Source organism: Lygodium microphyllum, chromosome 2 (assembly GCF_053477565.2).
Source record: "Lygodium microphyllum isolate KBCC chromosome 2, Lygodium_microphyllum_v1.1.10, whole genome shotgun sequence".
NCBI lineage: Eukaryota > Viridiplantae > Streptophyta > Polypodiopsida > Schizaeales > Lygodiaceae > Lygodium > Lygodium microphyllum.
In genome coordinates, this window is record NC_141136.1 from 140,835,613 (window position 1) to 140,853,041 (window position 17,429).

Genomic DNA, 17,429 nt, shown 5'->3' on the forward strand with positions numbered 1-17,429 from the left:
GCTATGCAAGAACCTACAATACGTGCACTGTGAGAAGACTATATTCTTCTCGATTTATCAAAGTAAGAACGAGGCTTTGAATGTCGATCTTTGCCTGCATGCATTAGATTACTCTGGTGGTTCAAGCTGGTTTGACTTTTAGGTTCATGACGGAATCGTTCAACAAGTGGAGTTTGCTTTTAATGTATTTCCACATGGGGGGACACTTCGATGATATTGCTAGAGGAAAGAAATCCATGGTCATGATATGCTTTTTCAAGGCTATTCGAGACACACATCAAGATTTGATTGCTTTCACTTTTTGTGATCTAGGTTTGAGTATGATCGACATCAACTTGGTGCTTTTTCTTTAAATGTCTTCTTGGACTAGGAGTCATGACCTAGAGCTAAAATCTTGAGTATTTTCGATGGTGCATTCAAGTACTTTGAGCATCTTCTTTAAATCATCACTCACTATTGTATGTACTATGATCTTACAAATTCTAACAAATCATTATTGTGAATCTCATAGTTGCCTAAAACAATGTTTCAGGTTGAACGAAATGGGAATATTTTGGCCCCAAAATGTTTCGCCCCGAAGCAACCGTTTTGGACAGAAGGGTAAACTCACTAGTTTTTCTCTATTTCATCTACTCTCCACCCTCTTTCTCAACTGATCACTCTCCCTACCTGCTATTTGCTTCCCTCCTTTCACATCTACTGTTGTCTACAGCCTTGAAACCCTACATCCCACATCCCTCAGCTGCCCAATGCTTTTCCTTTCCTGTCCATACTATTTGCAGCACTTTTCCCTCAGTTTTGGAGCTGTTTTTTAGTGTTTCCAGCAAGCAATCCCTCTCCTCTCTTCATCCTTCGCTGTGCATACTAGTTCGAGCTAGCTTTCCCCAACTTTGTTGTTGGTTTCCTCTATTTCCAACAAGGAGCAGTCATAGTGAAGGATACATTTTGGAGCCACACGTGCATGATGCGTGTACCAATTTGTTGCGGTACATAGAGAATAAAATGTATTTATACATTGGTACAAATAAGGGTGGTTCACACCCATATAAGTTTATACACATGGAAATTAAGGAACTTTATACCTGAAGGGACTTTACACCCAACAACCTCCCACTTAAAGGCCCGAAATGGTACCTTTAAAGTAACCAACTCCCACTAATCGGATGCAATGCTCATGCTAAGACTTTGTAAGACTCTTAGTGAGAACATTTGCAAGGTTATTTTGAGTTTTGGCCTTAGTTTGTGTGACAAGACCATCATCCAAGTGTTTGAGAAACCCTTCGCCCACAGTTTGTGTTTTTGTGTTTCTGTATTTTGCATTTAAGGTTTGCGTTTAGGGTTTGTAGCCCCAAAAAGGGGCGCTATCCTAGACTAACCGTGCCTATTTATAGGCCACTCTCTCATTCATTCCTCACGACTGATTCATTCAATCCATCACCTCTTCTCTCCAACCTCTGCACTACCCTCACACCCCTTCAAGAGGACATTGCGGTTCGTGATTCGTGGCTATCATCATCATCTTCCTTGTGCTACGGCACCCTTGTTCCCTTGTATCACATTCACTCCATGATTCAGAACTTCATCATTCCATTCATTAGAGTTTCTTCTCTCTTCTCTTCTCTTCTCCATGTTTGCCAAGTTCACTCTGTATTCCTCCCCGCAAACCCTACTGTCTCGCTGGTGCGTCATCTTTTGGCATGGTATCAGAGCTGGATCTGCGCACCTAGCAACGAAGATCCTCCGCCCTAGTAGTGAAGGCAAAGACCGGTGGCGGGTTTGGCATCCCCTTCTCTTCTTCTTTTGCTGCATCAACATCTCATTTTTGCAGGTTTCAAGTGTTTTCAGCTTGCTCCCCACACCCCTTTTGCGGAGGACATCACAGTCTCAGCTGTTCCTTGCTGTCATCTACAGTTTGGCGCCTGTTTCCAGCCTTCCACCTGCAGTTTGCAGCTGTTTACAGCAAAGTGATTGTTGCTAATCACTCGCCATTCAAAAAACAATCTCGTTTTTGCAGATTTCAGGTATTTCAGCTTGCTGCCCACACCCCGAATGCGGAGGACATCGCGGTTCAAGCTGGCCATTGCTGCCTACAACAGTCTTGGAGCCTATTTCCAGCCTATCACACACTGTTCAAAGATGATTTTAGCATGCTGACTGCTACGGCTGGGTTTTTCCTGCGTTTTTAGACTTTCTCTCTCCTGCAGCCTGCGTTTTTAGTTTCTCTCTCCTCCTCATTAGAGAAGACAAGACCGGTGGCGAGTTCGGCATCCACATTTGATTTCTCTATCATTTCCGCTGCACATTGGGAGATATCCTTTTTCTCCCTCCCACCCTCCCTTCTCCAGTTTGCCACACCGATACCATGGCGTCTCCACCAACAGATTGTCCTTCTACTAGGTGCTACTATTGCGGCACGGACAATCATCCCACCAAAGACTATCGACATCGACCTTTGCTCCCCACCCCTTCGGAGTCTATGCATCTTCCACCAGGCACTCCTTGTGCCGCCTCTCCTTTCTCGGCCACAGAGATCATTCTACATCAGCTATCACAGTATTATGCTCAAGGCAATAAGCCACACCCAACACGCACCGAGTCCTTTCGAGCACACGGAGGCTCTAAGACCTTACAAGGCCATAAGCCCTCCTGGAGACCACCCCACTGCACGGAGGTTTCCCCCACCTACCACAGTGGCTTCCACGGCCCACATCTCCTCCACAACCCACTCTCCTGAGAGCCCATGACTGTTCCCCACCCTTGGCTCATCCTGAGCCTTCTTCCCCACCCTCTTCCACTCAGGTTCAAGGAGTCACTTTTGGATGCTTTCCAGCTTCTTCTTCTGAGCCTCAGATACCTTCTTCCAACCAGCGGCACTTTCTTCGTCATTAGATGCTTTGCAATCCGTGAGCCATGAGTGGTTGGATTTCCTTTCTCTCTCAGACTGGGATTCAGAGGGGGATTTTCTTACTTTGCCCTTAGAGGGGACTTCCAATTCTTCTTCAGCTTTAGAGGGGACTCCTACTTCTACTCCTTCCGATTCAGAGAGGGATCCTATGCGCCATGAAGTTCTTCACACACTACCACCTTTCACTTTCGAGAAGTGGCTCTCCTTTGAGCAATCATTTCCTCTACTTATACCCAGGATCTAGAGGATCTACCTAGATCGGGGCCCTTGGACCTTCAGCAGCAACTTGGTGGCTAAGCCTTCGTATTCCTTCCAGCATGGAGTCATGAGGCTAATGGCTTCTCTCCCGAGGTTGAGTTTCGAGTTCTACAACTCATCCAATCTCCTGACTATCTTCAAAGGTCTCCTTTCAGGTAGTATTCTCAGATTACAAGGTGGATCTTCTTCGTCCCTTGGTCAACATGGAGCCACCTCCCGAGATCGAGTACGGGTATATCCTTATGGTTCTCGGCACCACACAAAGTCCGACCTTCCTCCTATGCATTGCATGTTTTCATTATCTTTGTACTAGGGCGCTTAGGCAAGTGAACAATTTCCCCATGAGGAACACTGTCCAAGTGGCACCTGTTGCATGAGCATTCTTCAGCATGTAGCATTGCATCTCCACCTCACTCTTCTCTTGTTCCCCTTTTTGGGCCTGAGAGGGGGTGTTGAGAAACCCTTTACCCGCAGTTTGCGTTTTGCATTTAGGGTTTGCAGCCCCAAAAAGGGGCGCCATCCTAGACTAACTGTGCCTATTTATAGGCCACTCTCTCATTCATTCCTCACGGCTGATTCATTCAATCCGTCACCTCTTCTCTCCAACCTCTCCACTACCCTCACACCCCTTCAGGAGGACATTGAGGTTCATGGTTCGTGGCTATCATCATCATCTTCCTTGTGCTACGGCACCCTTGTTCCCTTGTATCACATTCACTCCAAAATTCAGAACTTCATCATTCCATTCATCAGAGTTTTTTCTCTCTTCTCTTCTCTTCTCCATGTTTTCCAAGTTCACTCCATATTCCTCCCCGCAAGCCCTACTGTCTCGCTGGTACGTCATCTTTTGACACAAGACATTTCAAATGAAGTGGTACCAAACATCTATGTGTTTGGTACATGCATGGAACATGGCATTCTTAGCCAAACATACTGCACTCTGAGTATCACAAACAATGTTGGATGTAAATTCCCTTCAGGTGTAAAGTCCCTTAATCTCCGTGTGTATAAACTTATACGGGTAAACACACCCTTATTTGTACCCTGACATATAAACACATTTTATTCTTTGAGTATCGTCACTCAATAGTACACATCTTGGGATTCTCTCACTCTCACTCAACACTGCTCTTGCTCCATTTCTGTCTTGCACTTCATTGCATACTCATCCCAACAAACTGGTATTAGAGCTACGACAAGAGCGTGCACACTTCCGGAGGACAATGCGAGTCAATTCAGCATACAGGTGCCGAAGAAGGAACCAAGTTGTTTATCTTTCAGCTAGTCGATGGACAGCAGGCATTCGACTTGACCAAGCAACTAGTCAAGTTGGTTAGTTGTATCGTTTTACGCCAACATGGGCAGCGGGTCAACAAGCTATGGTTGTCTTTGACCAAAAAGGGCAGATGGAGATCAGCTAGCGACGGCGTGAGTAGGCAATGGCCTGCACAAGTTAGCAACTATGATAGATGAGGATTGGGCTAGACTCAACAAGAACGCCATTGCATACATTAAAATGGTAGTATCTCATGATGCACTCATAGACATTAAGCGCCTTGATACGGCTTATGCCATATGAAAAAAGTTAATGGACACCTATGAAAATACAACTCCAATGAATCAAGTACACCTCATGCGCAAACTTGTGAACATGGAGTTGGATGAGTCTAAGCCAACATTTGAGCATTTGAGTGCTTTCACAAAGATTTTGAGTCAATTGTAGGACTCTGGTTAGCAACCCTTCAATGAGAAACTAAAGGCCATTTTCTTGTTGATGACTTTGCCTGAAAGCTGGGAGTTTTTTGTTATTTCACTTAGCAACAACCCCGCTTTAACCTTTGATGGTGTTAGGGGCTCTATTCTCAATGAGGAGATCATAAGAAAGTCCAATGGAGTAAAGGTAAAAGCAAGAGTAAAAGCAAGGGCAAACAACAAAATATTACTTGCTATTAGTGTGGGCGCAAGGGCATAAAAAGCCCGATTGTCGGTACTACAAGAAAGAGCAAGAAAGAAAGAAATAGCAAGGAAACAAAAAGAAGAATGACAAGAAAGATGATGCAACTCTTTTTCAAAAGAAGTTGCCAAGGTGAATGTCGCATCTAGTGTGGTCATTGAAGAGCTCTCTGACACTGGAGAGATTACTTGTTGCAGTCTCATGCAATGATGTAGATATTATGGCAGCAGCAAGTGATACGCACATCACCAAAAAGGAGGTAATTGATGCTTTACTTTTAGCTCATGATAGGCTATCAAAATAATGGATAGTGGATAGCGGTGCCTCTTTTCATGTTACTCCCTCTTTGGAGTCGTTTTTTAAATACACTACAAGTTGCCTAGGCAAGGTTTACTTGGACAACAACTATGCATGTGAGATAGAGGATGTAGATACCATTCACTTGGCCCTTGAAAACGGCCAAGAGCTGATTTTACAGGATGTCAAATATGTACCTAGCATAAACAAAAGTCTGTTGCCAATAGGACATCTTGATGCAAGAGGATATTTTACTACATTTGGTGGTGGATCCTGGAAGGTCCACAAGAGCTCTATGTTGATTGTTAAGGACAGCAAAAAGGATACTTTGTACTATTTGCATTGTAAAGCATTACTTGGCAAGTTCTTGGCTGTGGTGGTCTAAGCTGTAGGTAACAGCTTCCATGGCTGTTTGAGCAGGATAGCACTAACTTTTCAGCATTTGTCACGATAAAACTCTGAAATTTTTCTCTCTATAACATTCTCTCTCATTTCCCAACCATTTCTCAAGTTATCCTAGCATTTTTCAGCAATTTAAGCACTTGGATAAGCAGAGGAGATCAAAGGATCTCAATTGTAATCCTTCCATTTGCAATATAAGATAAAGAAATGCCGCAAGGGGTGCCAATTTTGGGACAAAAAGGTGTTCAATGTCCAAGATTAAAGTGGTAAGTGTGCATTCTCAATTTACATGAATTTTCTCATTTCAGCCTCGGGCCAAAACTCCATTTCGTGACTTTGACACGCGTTTTCGTTCCATCGTTTCTGAAACTGAAGGCAACTAAATTGTGATAGGGAACATGATGGTGGCTCTTAAGAGCTTGTATGCTCCTATCATTGTATATTTTATTGTACTAATCAACATGATTTAAGAGAAGCTGTAAGCAATGAACATCCCATGGGTGTTAGGCACATTTATTTGGCACCCATATGGGCAGCTAGGTGACTCATTTAGGGCTATCCTATTTGTCTTGGGTCTCGTTCTTCATTCTATGTATACTCCACTCCACTCTTGTATCATCAAATCATATCCATTTTGTGAGAGGACTAAAGATACTATAGGTCATCACAAGTGCCATCACCTATGTAGTTTGTAAATACATATCATCTCTTGTGTACAAATTTCATTGCCTATTCATTTATTTTTTTGAGTTCTTGGTTTCTCTCTTTCATTGCTCATTCTTCATACTATTCAATAATTGTTCTTCCGCTGTCATTGCTCTCTCTCTCTCTCTCTCTCTCTCTCTCTCTCTCTCTCTCTCTCTCTCTCTCTCGCGCGCATGCACAATCAACCTCAAGCTTAAAGCCACACAAGAATCCGAGAGAATACCATCATTGCAATTAAAGAGCAAATCCACAAGGCAATGGATCTCAAGCTTGAAGCCACACGAGAAGGATGGGTCGAGGTTGCGTGAAGGTGAACATCAAGAAGGAAGTGGAGAAGGAGCATCATAAAGAAGAGATACACATTATTAATACTACCCTTGAAGAAGAGAGAATGAGGCAAGCAAGAAGACTAAATGTGAGGGTAAATGGTATCCTAAAAAGGAGGGCTCAACATCCAAAGATGATGATACGGAGCTATGCATTCGCTTGGGGTACAAAAAAGAGGATCCACTTCCCTTTACCAAAGAATGGAGAATTGGGACACTCACCTTTCACTGTTCAGCTCACCTCCATTCTACATTTAGTTGCCCTTTTAAATGCTTCCCACACTCCACATGCACCAATGGCTCTGCAAGATATGGGACTATGGCCTAGAACCAATGGTATAATGATGAGAGTAGAAAGATATACAAACATCTCCAAACCTAGAGGGGATTACGACATATTACCAACAAGCAAGAGGCTCACAAGCAAATGAGTTTTAACTTGTTGTAAGGGACAAGCATATAAGGAGACGTAGAATTGGGACCTCTACCACGTATTTATGAGTAGAGATGCAGCCATAGCTTGGCGCACATTGAGGGAGCCACCTCAAGGCTATGGTGGAGCAAACAAAGATGAGGAAGAAGAAGCTCTATTGACGCTCTATGGATTTCCACAAAGGTTTTGACACAATTCCATGTGATAGACTAGAGATCCCATCAAATATGATTTGGGGTATCTATGCATATATAAAAGGGTGACTCATCAGGTGAGATGTCTAGGAGGACTATAGGACAAGGTTTCTAGCACTATAGGAGTGAAGCAAGGATGTCCTCTCTTCCCCATGCTCTTTGGACTCTACATTGATGGGATAAGAGAGCCACATAATGTGAGGAGGAGAAGGGACTCGATATAGTAGTATTGTAGTCTCCATTCTACTTTATGCTGATGATATTGTTTGTTTCTGACTCACAAGAGAGTCTACAGTGGCATCTACATGTCCTTCACGATTTCTATACACAGTGTGGATTGACAAAATGAATCTTGGGACGACCAAGATTTTGATCTTCCACACATCAGCCCCTATGAGGTCAATCTTCACCCTAAGAGAGGGAATTGAGACAAGTGGAGGTGGTAGACTCATAAGTTTACTTGGAAGTCACCTTTACTACATCGGCAAGGAGGTTCACCATGGAGTAGGCAGCCAAGGATCGACTCACACAAGGATTGCTACTTTGGCCAGGTTGGAGCAATAGTGCCACCAACACATTCCCAAGAGCCCCACACACAAAGATGACTATTTGATTCACTAGTCACACCGGCCATAATGTGTGGTGCACCACTTTGGACCCCTAGCTTGGCTACTAGCTTATAGACACAGATTGAGAGACCACATGTCATCAAGCCATCAGTACCACATGAGATCATCAAAGCAAAGGTCACTAGACCTCCCATGATGATAGAGGCTCTCTTTTAGACCACTAGACCATCACCTTTATCCATCAGGTGCAGGCAATGCATCTAGATCAACTACCCAAGAGAGCATTTGAGGCTTCTTGACAACGAGCTCAAATAGGATGTGAGACCTCATGGCATGCACAAGTGGAGCAATGGCCTATAGGTTTTGAGATTGACATGGGCCACCTCCCGCCTTCCAGTGCGACCCTAACTCCCCCTCCATACACCTCCCACTCAAAAGAGAAACCTTGTCATGCAACATGATCTTTACCAACGACACATACATCACACATGGATCTCACATCGGCAACCCCTCCCTACAAAGATGTCCTACGACAAAGACCATTTTTTTTGAGGACTACAACAGATGACTTCGTTGTGAGACCTAGATATTTGGATGTAAAAATGCCGCATAAGATGCGGGTTGCCATTGGCCAGCTCAAGGTCTCATCCCATCAACTTGAGATAGAAACAGGGAGACCAACTCATATCCCCAGTGCAGAGTGGATCTATAGATTGTGTCAGGTGAAGATAGAGAGCAAGGAGCACTATGAATGCTGACATAGAGCCTATAACACAAAGGCTACACTGGAGAGAGATGAGGCTAATGACAGGACCAGTACCCAGGAGAGACGGGAGATCAAACCAAATACTACCCCTACACCATCTCCTCAAGGATGTATGACATACTCTACCCCCCAATCCCCACTGGATGGAGTTCGCAGATCCATAGATTCCTCCACTCTCTCTCTACTGTACTCACATTATCTTGCATCATAGACTTTTGCAGTTTCTCTTGGCACTGTATATCACCATCACAGATCACATCTTGTCATCACAGATGACATTTCAGTATGTCACACTTTGATCCTCAGTGATGATCACCATTGTACATGGTTGTCTCATAGGCCGATTTAGGCCTCAGTAGACGTTAATATATCTTTCTTCCTTTCTTTCTTTCTTTCTCGACACTGACTATTACTCTCTTAGATTCACATGCAATGCCAGATCAAGATGGTCTAGACCTCCAAGAGTGTCAAAAGAACTTCAAACATACTTTAGGGTGATCTATATCTGCAAGAATGCCAGAAATGGTGGGAAAATGCAAGGTACTGTGTGTGGTCAATATCTTCCAAGCTAAAGCAGTCATACAATGACTGCTGAAGGAATCCTCCAAAAAATATGTTAAGGTCAAAGAATCGTCTTGAAATGAAAAATGATTTTGAAATTCCCATGCTGTCCAAAGCCCAAAATCTTGTTCATTTGTTCATTTAAAAAAGACGAAAAGCACAGAGAGAGAGACAAGCGCACCAGGTCTGGGTACAATCCAGCACTTCGAAGCTCTAGGGCTATCCTCTCATCCAACTTCAGGCTCTGATACTGAGACTCGCAGTTGTTTACACCGTTTAAATAGAGATGTTGCTTTTCATCTTTCCGAAACTCAGATTTGGCTGGAGAGTTCAAAATTTCTGATTCCGAATCCCAAGGTTTAACTCCATTGCAGTTATGTAAAATATCATATGATGGACTTTTCACCCAACCATTCAACTTTCTCCTGCCCTCTCTTTTCATTTCTACTTCTGGTTCTGAATCTTGGTCCTTTCTCTCCACATCGGCCTGTTCACTGTCACTATGATCATGAAAAGATCCATCCACCGTATTATACCCTTGCCGCCCAGTTTGGCTTCCATCATCTGAATCTACCTCAATAATGAGAGCTGCTAGGAGTCTTTGAGACAGAGGCAGCCCCTTATCGGACCAGCTTCCATGCAACTCTTTGCTGTCCAGACCCTTTAAGTTGTTGAAGATCTTTGAAACTGTGGCTCCATCAACATCCATGCTTCCATTTCCAGATCTAGTAAGCCTGCCTTCTACAGAAACCACAGAAGATCCAGGAGATGTTGCCAAAACAGCGTCACTCTGCTTCAAACACAAACTCTGGTCAGTTATTACATATGAATCCTTGAGAAGATCATGGTTTCAAAGATAAAATCTGATTACCTTGTCAAACTTGTCATCAGCCCTTAATATGTTAAATGACAGCTCTGCTTCTTCAAGTTCTCTTGCCTTCACAAAAATTAAAAGCACAGGACTTAAAACAAATGCAAAAAAAACATAAATCAGCTTGGAAATTTGTCCGAGAAAAGGTCAGGCAATATGCTCACTTGTTTCTTCAAACTCTCCACCTCCTCAGGTATCAGGTACAAAAAATATGGTTCCATATCCTTCCAAAACCCATTGGTGCATCGTGCAGCTGTGTGACCAAGTCATTAATCATACACTCAAGTAAAAGCAAACATATAAAGACAGTAACACCATGCAATCAACACTCATGCATTAAACAAAGCCTGCTAAAAAATCAAAATTCAAGTTCAAAATACTCTCATAAGTGCACATGCCCACTCCATGTGAAAAAAAAACACTAGGACACACTCGCATTGCTTATCCTACAGAAATTCCCCAAAACATATAGAGCTCACCACTAGCATTCACAGCAGCCTGCACAGCTGCTACCAGCTCTTCATGGTCATTGCCTGAATCGCCTGCAAATTCATACAGAAGTTTAACTGTGGGATTTTACAGGACCCAAGAGATCTGAAGAGCTATGGACCGAGACATATTCAAGTTGCTGATACCTAAAGCATCTCCCACACCATTAACAGGTGGACGACGTGGCCTCGTTAGGCTTTTACGATCACCACTTGCCTTCTTTGAAGGAGGCCGACCAGGTTTGCTGCAGATAAAAAGATATCATTAGTTCCCCAAAAAACTCTGTATCAGATAAAACACAAGGCATGTCTGTAAAAGTGGTTGGTGACAACCAGTCAGCTTTAATGCAGAAAATACACAACAGAGCTCAGATATGTTATAATGTGAACTCATCAAAAGAGAAGAAACAGAGAAAGTGATCATTCATGAAGATGCAGCTGAAATGTAGCAAACAAATCAGTCTCAAACAAATGCACTCAACATACATTTCCATAGGTTTCTCCAGCTTTTCAAGCCCAGGCCTTCCACTTCTTAACTGCTTTGCAACTATATTGGCCTCAACCTTCTCAATATGAGTTACAATTGCAGTTTCTCTTGCTGCTGCAATCGCACCTCTGTTACTTCTACCTTGTCTTCTAACCCCATCCCCAGAATCTTCCTTTAACCCTACACGGGATTTTTTGCTAGATATAGCCAAAGGTGCCATCTTCTGACTAACAGCTCCAAACCTGCCCTCAAACTCCCCCTGTTTTCTCCATTTCTCCTTGGACTTGGTATCACCAGCCTCTGAATCTTCACTCTCAGAAAGACCCATGGAGGAGGCAACTCTATCAACCTTTGGTTTGTTGGCTGACAAAGTAGCAGTGGCATTGGCAACTTTTCTTACAAGCCCTCCAGCAGAGGTGCCAGAATTTGATCTAGCTCCCTCTATGGAGGTATTCTCACGAGCATGATGGGCCTCACTCAGAGTACAAACTTCATCATTGGCAGGTATAGTGCCAACAGGTGGCACTGGATTCGTTCTCCTTGCTATACGGGCCATTTTCTGAGGCCTTTGCCCAACCCATTGAGCTACTGGAGGAGATGAGGGCCTTGATTGGAGAGGCCGCTTACGATTGCCTGGACCAACAGGGAGCTGAGGCCTGCCAGGGGCACGGTGCATCATATCAGCTGCAGGCAGTGGCCTTGAAGAATTAGCAGAATTGGCTGCAACCCCTATATTAGACCTAGGAGCCCGGGCAACCTTTGCTTTTGTCACTGTTGTTGCACTTGAAAAAGTACCTTCTTCCTTAAGTGTCAACCTGCAGTACATCCAGAGAAATAAAATCATAAAATCGAAATCTAGAAACCTAACTTCAATCCTGGACAAGAATTGTGAGCTTAGCGAAGCATTAAGAAGAATAAGGGAACTTACTTCACACCATTTTTCTGGTGCAAACGCTCCTTCGTAATAAATCCACCACGATCTCCCTTATCCCCCATAGAAAGAGGCCCTTCAGTTTCATTTTTATTTACACAGCGAACTGGCACTGCAGCCTGCTGTGCAGTTTCCACTTTGTGCAAAGATACAACACCATGAACAGGGCCAGACCTGGAGATGTTTAATAAAATACCAAATGAGGACTATAAAGATTTGAAAATTTCAAGGCTGAAGAACACTTCACAAACGTAAAGACAATGAGCCACCAAGTCATAAATTATCAAATAGCAAGTGAAGCATATATGTTGAGGGATTTGAAACTAGGAACGGTTTCAACAAAAAATTTATATCTTGGAATTTTAAAAAGTAAATATGCATGAACATGTCTTCTTTTGAAGGGATGGCATCCATACAAATGTGTATACATATCAGTACAAATGCACACAGAGCAAATGTGTAAACGTATCAATACAAAATGTGCACTGCCACATGTACTATGCAGATGACGTACACACGTGTATACCCAAAATACCACAAAAAGGGTCAACACCATAAGCTTCCTGTATCAGACCAATATGGCCATACAACCAACCCACATACTCATGTTACAAGGTACAATCATAGATTCAAAGTACAGACATATTGTGAATGCTCAAGAAAAACAATCACCACCTAAATCCATGGCCTTCACTTGGCCTGGAACGATTCTCCACAGTACTTCTGTGATGGGCTGCCCATTTTTGCTCCCTCTCAGCATCCAAAACTCCATTTGCTGGGGTTGCCACAATGTTATCAGTTTTAGTTCCTGATCTTCTGCCTTTCATTTTGGTTTTCTCCCAGGCTTCACTACCCGTACAAACAACTCGATCTTTCTCATCAGCCAAGCCAGCAGAGGAGCTGTTCTTCAAAGAATCTCGATCACCTAATCCAGAAGATCTTTGCAGGTTCATGCGGCCTTCATGCTGCACAAATAGGAAATGTTCATCTAGTCAGTAAACCCAGTAATTACAGCAAAAAAATAACCAGCCAAGAATTTTACCAAGGCCAAAAAGCCACAAGCCATCATGACAGACAGTAATTCTGTTCCTTAAGAAGAAGGAGCCCCTTGACCCTAAAGCAGCTTTGAGATATGATTAAGTTGATATAAAAACTGACTTACCAAGCATGGGAAATAAGTAAATTTTGAATTCACTTACCCGTGAATCCACCATGGATGTTCTAACACGCTTGTTTGGAACAAAAGGTTTGTTCTTATCTTCAGATTTGAGTGTGCCACCATCAGCATTCACATTGCTAGGTGATAGGACAAAGTTTGCCTTTCCAGGATTTCCAGTGGTACAATTGCGTTCCATTGATATGGTAGTGATAGGCCGTTCATGAACAGCAGCCTCAGCCCGAGCTCGCTTCCGTGTCTGCCATGAGGCCCGGTACCTATCAAGCTTTGCCATTGCTTCCGCCAAGCTACGGGACCTTTCTCTGATACAACATAATACCGGAGATGAGTTCATTATATAACAATGTATTACCAGCTTCACATTCAACAGTTGCAGGTCTATGTGTACAGAGAAGAGAGGCCCTTTTTTTCCCTTTTCCAAAGAAAAGAGAAGACAAACTTGACCACTCACTTAGCTTAAACTGAATTTTCCACTTTGAGAGCAAAGTTACCTAGCCCTGGCTGCATTATCAGCAAGACCAGCTTTGATGCGCTTCAGATCATCCAGTCCTTGTTGTTCAAGAGGCTTTGGTTGCAGGTTCCCATGGACATCACCCACCATGCCCAATGCAGCAACAGTCGCTCTCTGCAATTCCAACTGTTGTGCATACTTCTGCTCTCCTGATGCTATCAAATCCAGGGACAAAACCTGGGACAGGGGAGGAAGTTCTGAACTGCTGGTCCCAGTCATGCCCAACCCTGCTGCCCCCTGGATCTGAGCTGAACGACCTTCATGAGTTTCCCGGAAACTGGACACTCTTTCAAGGTTTGGCCCAGTTGAGGCATGTCCTCGGTGACTGTTTTGATATCCATACACAGCCCTGTCTGGACTGCTGGAGCTAATCTCAGAACGAGGATTTGTTGCCATTTCCTGCTCTTCTGCACCAGTATGGTGCCCACTGGCCTACTTTCTTATACATATAACTCCCTCAAGGGACGCCAGGGGATAGTAATGATACATGTGGTAGTGAGTACATCAGCTCAGCAGCTCACACCATGCTGAACATGATCCGAGAAATTCCAACGATCAGCCCAGCACATGTCTTCAATGTAAGGGCTCTACAAAGGGAATTCTATCACCTGAATCACTGTAACTGGCTGCCAAATAACTGCACTTTAGTTCCACGATGCTATCTGATCCTGACTATAAGTCTCATGCTGCTTCTTGATCATAGATTCCCTTGAGTAACATCCATTCTACACGTCCATCATATCACCCTTGATGCTGTAATTATGTGTTACCAATATGAGAACCTACTCTAATGCTGCTGACCTTGCGGAAAAGATGCAGAAGTACCGAACACTCTCACAATCAATGCCACAAAGGACCCCGTCTGGACATGGATGGACTGCGCATTTGAATCAGTTAATCCACTCTCGGACCACGTCCTCGAGCTTGCGCCCTCCAAAAAAAAAAGGGGGGCCAGGAAAACTCGCCGCAGCGCAAAAATTAGGGTTTTGAGAGGACGACATTCCGGAGATCGCAGCTGGGCGAAAATCAGCTCAAATCAGGAAGGAAGGCGAGCCGGCTAGTGTCGATTCAGCAGAGGGAGGGAGGGAGGAAGAGGGCATTGGACGAAGTAATTGAGAGGGGGGGGGGAGATGTGATAGGGAAGGAAATGAGAAAATGTCAATAAAATAGGGCAATCACCATAGCCAGAGTTCGCAGTGGCTGCATTTACAGAAAGCACAGACGGGATGGACAGAAGAGAAGGAAGCAAAGGGCATCAGAACAACGCGATTGATGCAGAGACGGATGATGATGATGATACTGTTTTTTCCTGAATTTCTCCTTTTTTTGCCTTACTTCTAAATTGTTTACGTTTTCCTTAATTAATATCATCTTTGCAAGTAAATTAGTACTTAATCTTCATGGCCCAATTTTAATTATTACTAAATCGGTACTTAAACCATGGGGGGCCAATGTTCAATTATCATGCATTGCCCCTAAAATGTAAGCTTTTCTTGATGATTGATGTGCATCTTCCTTAGAGCCATTAAATCTCATCATCTTTAATGATTTGTAAGGTTGTATTCACACAAGTTGAATGGAAGCCTATCTGAATTTCTAATACCACTTTATAGTGTGAATATAAGAGTAGCCTAATGCACAAAAGACTCGCAACGATTTTGGTTTGTTGGGTTGGTTCATGTTCTTCTAATGAAAGTTACTCCCACTAGTGGGAGTTACAAATCGTTTCCAAATCACTTTTATCAAAAATGTTTGTTTGCTTGTCTGCTCTCACAGGACCAAATGAATGACACAAGTCCTCAAGGGGAAGGGCAAGAAGCGAGCTTTTTTTAAGCAACCCCTCTATTCTTGTTCCACACAGTTCACTTCTTCCACCCTTAAATGTAATCTCCACTTCCACTTCCACCACCACTGCCAACACCACAACCTTCTCTCTCTCTCTCTCTCTCTCTCTCTCTCTCTCTCTCTCTCTCTCTCTCTCTCTCTCTCTCTCTCTCTCTCTCTCTCTCTCTCTCTCTCTCTCTCTCTCTCTCTTTTACAACACAAAAAAATTCATGCAAGCAATATAGATCTAGATTTATATTGCATTGTCTTATGGCAAGTATATTGTTGCTTCATAAACTAAGAGAGACAAGGATATTAAAAGATTATTAAAAATTTATTATAGAGACAAGGATATTAAAAGATTATTAAAATTTTTATTATAGCTAACCAAGTGAGCTATGTCTGTATTTTCTCAATAAAATAAAATGCATTTGTGTTAATTGCATACCAAATATGCCTTCATGGAACTCTGGGTAGTGTGTGTTGAATGAAAGAACATATATTCAAGGTAAGGCCTACACTATCATTGCAAAACCACATGAAGTGGCACCATATTCCATGTTAATTGCTAACTTCCCCTCTTGAGTTGGACCACTCCATGATATCCCAAAGCGAAGGTGTGATTGCTTCCAAATACGAGGTGTAAGTTTCCTTCGGTAAGCATAGGTTGGTGTATAAATATGTTTACATTCGCATCTATTCCAAAAACTTGAAGGTGCATGTAGTACAAGTACTTGCATACCAAATATGCCTCCATGGAACTCTAGGTGGTGTGTGCTAAATGAAAGCACATATATTCAAGGTAAGGTCTACACTATCATTGCAAAACCACATGAACTGGCACCATAGTCCATGTTAATTGCTAACTTCCCCTCTTGAGTTGAACCACTCCATGATGCCCCAAAGAGAATGTGCGATATCGTATTTTTAATTGGTTTCTTGCATTTTCCTTGTCAAGTCCCCAACCAACCCTAGCATTAGACATAGCTACGAGTGGGAATCCTTCTTATGGCCCATATTGTGTTATGAAGGTCTATCTCCACCAACACCTCCTCTAAAGAAATCGAAGATACTACCCTTGGTTTGAAGGTGAAGGGCCTTCAAAATTTGACTTTCTTATACCCTTCCTTCTTCTAGGCTAGTTTTCAGTTATATACTTAGGCGTGTAATAAGCGTTCACTTTCTCTGACCCCACTTTCCCATCAACCTTTCACTTCCTCTCTATAGTTGTATTGTCATCTTTAAAATCGGGTTGTTGATGCATTTCAATTCCAATTCACTTCCTCCACCATCCTTGCTCCCACAATTGGTATGGGGCTACTCGCTTGTTATAGTCAACTAAAAAGCTTCTTTGCATTAGGTCCAGCTTTATGGAACTCTCCTCCAATGAAGGCATGTCATTTTGTGCTTTGTAGTAAAGCAATGGCCAAATTACTAACATGCATCATACAAGTTGATAGCCCCTTTGAATCCCTCACTAGCTAGCCAACTTATGTACAAGCATATTTGCAATGCTATCTTGTGATCGTGTTGTTCATATGTAATACACCATGTATGATAGGTTCATGTCTAGGCAATTGGAGAAGGGGGTGTTGCAAACTTTGCCAAGAAAATGTGAGGACTTGGAGGAGGAGCAATGCATATATGAGGATCGCCAAATTGAGTACTAGTGGGATGAGAAGGTGTATCAAAGATGCCCTATCTTCCTTGAAAACTTTGAGGTGAAATCCCTTCCAATAAGAAGGCATTATACCAAAAACACTTGAAGAA

The 17,429-nt window shown here is 43.0% G+C and overlaps 1 protein-coding gene across 2 annotated transcripts in view; it reads right to left on the reverse strand.

Moving 5' to 3' along the window:
- The window catches only part of LOC148040402 (uncharacterized), a 38,179-nt gene extending 23,034 nt beyond the window's left edge, over positions 1 to 15,145 (reverse strand). For both annotated transcript variants that reach the window (XM_087699326.1, XM_087699317.1), the window contains exons 1-10: positions 13,816 to 15,145; positions 13,347 to 13,626; positions 12,823 to 13,112; positions 12,145 to 12,321; positions 11,216 to 12,031; positions 10,877 to 10,974; positions 10,721 to 10,783; positions 10,406 to 10,494; positions 10,242 to 10,307; positions 9,552 to 10,160 (exon numbers count right to left, since the gene is read on the reverse strand). In XM_087699326.1, coding sequence (XP_087555452.1) covers positions 9,552 to 10,160; positions 10,242 to 10,307; positions 10,406 to 10,494; positions 10,721 to 10,783; positions 10,877 to 10,974; positions 11,216 to 12,031; positions 12,145 to 12,321; positions 12,823 to 13,112; positions 13,347 to 13,626; positions 13,816 to 14,231 — 2,904 coding nt within the window. In that variant the 5' untranslated portion in view covers positions 14,232 to 15,145. The remainder of the gene's footprint in view (positions 1 to 9,551; positions 10,161 to 10,241; positions 10,308 to 10,405; positions 10,495 to 10,720; positions 10,784 to 10,876; positions 10,975 to 11,215; positions 12,032 to 12,144; positions 12,322 to 12,822; positions 13,113 to 13,346; positions 13,627 to 13,815) is intronic.
- Positions 15,146 to 17,429: the final 2,284 nt, after the last annotated feature.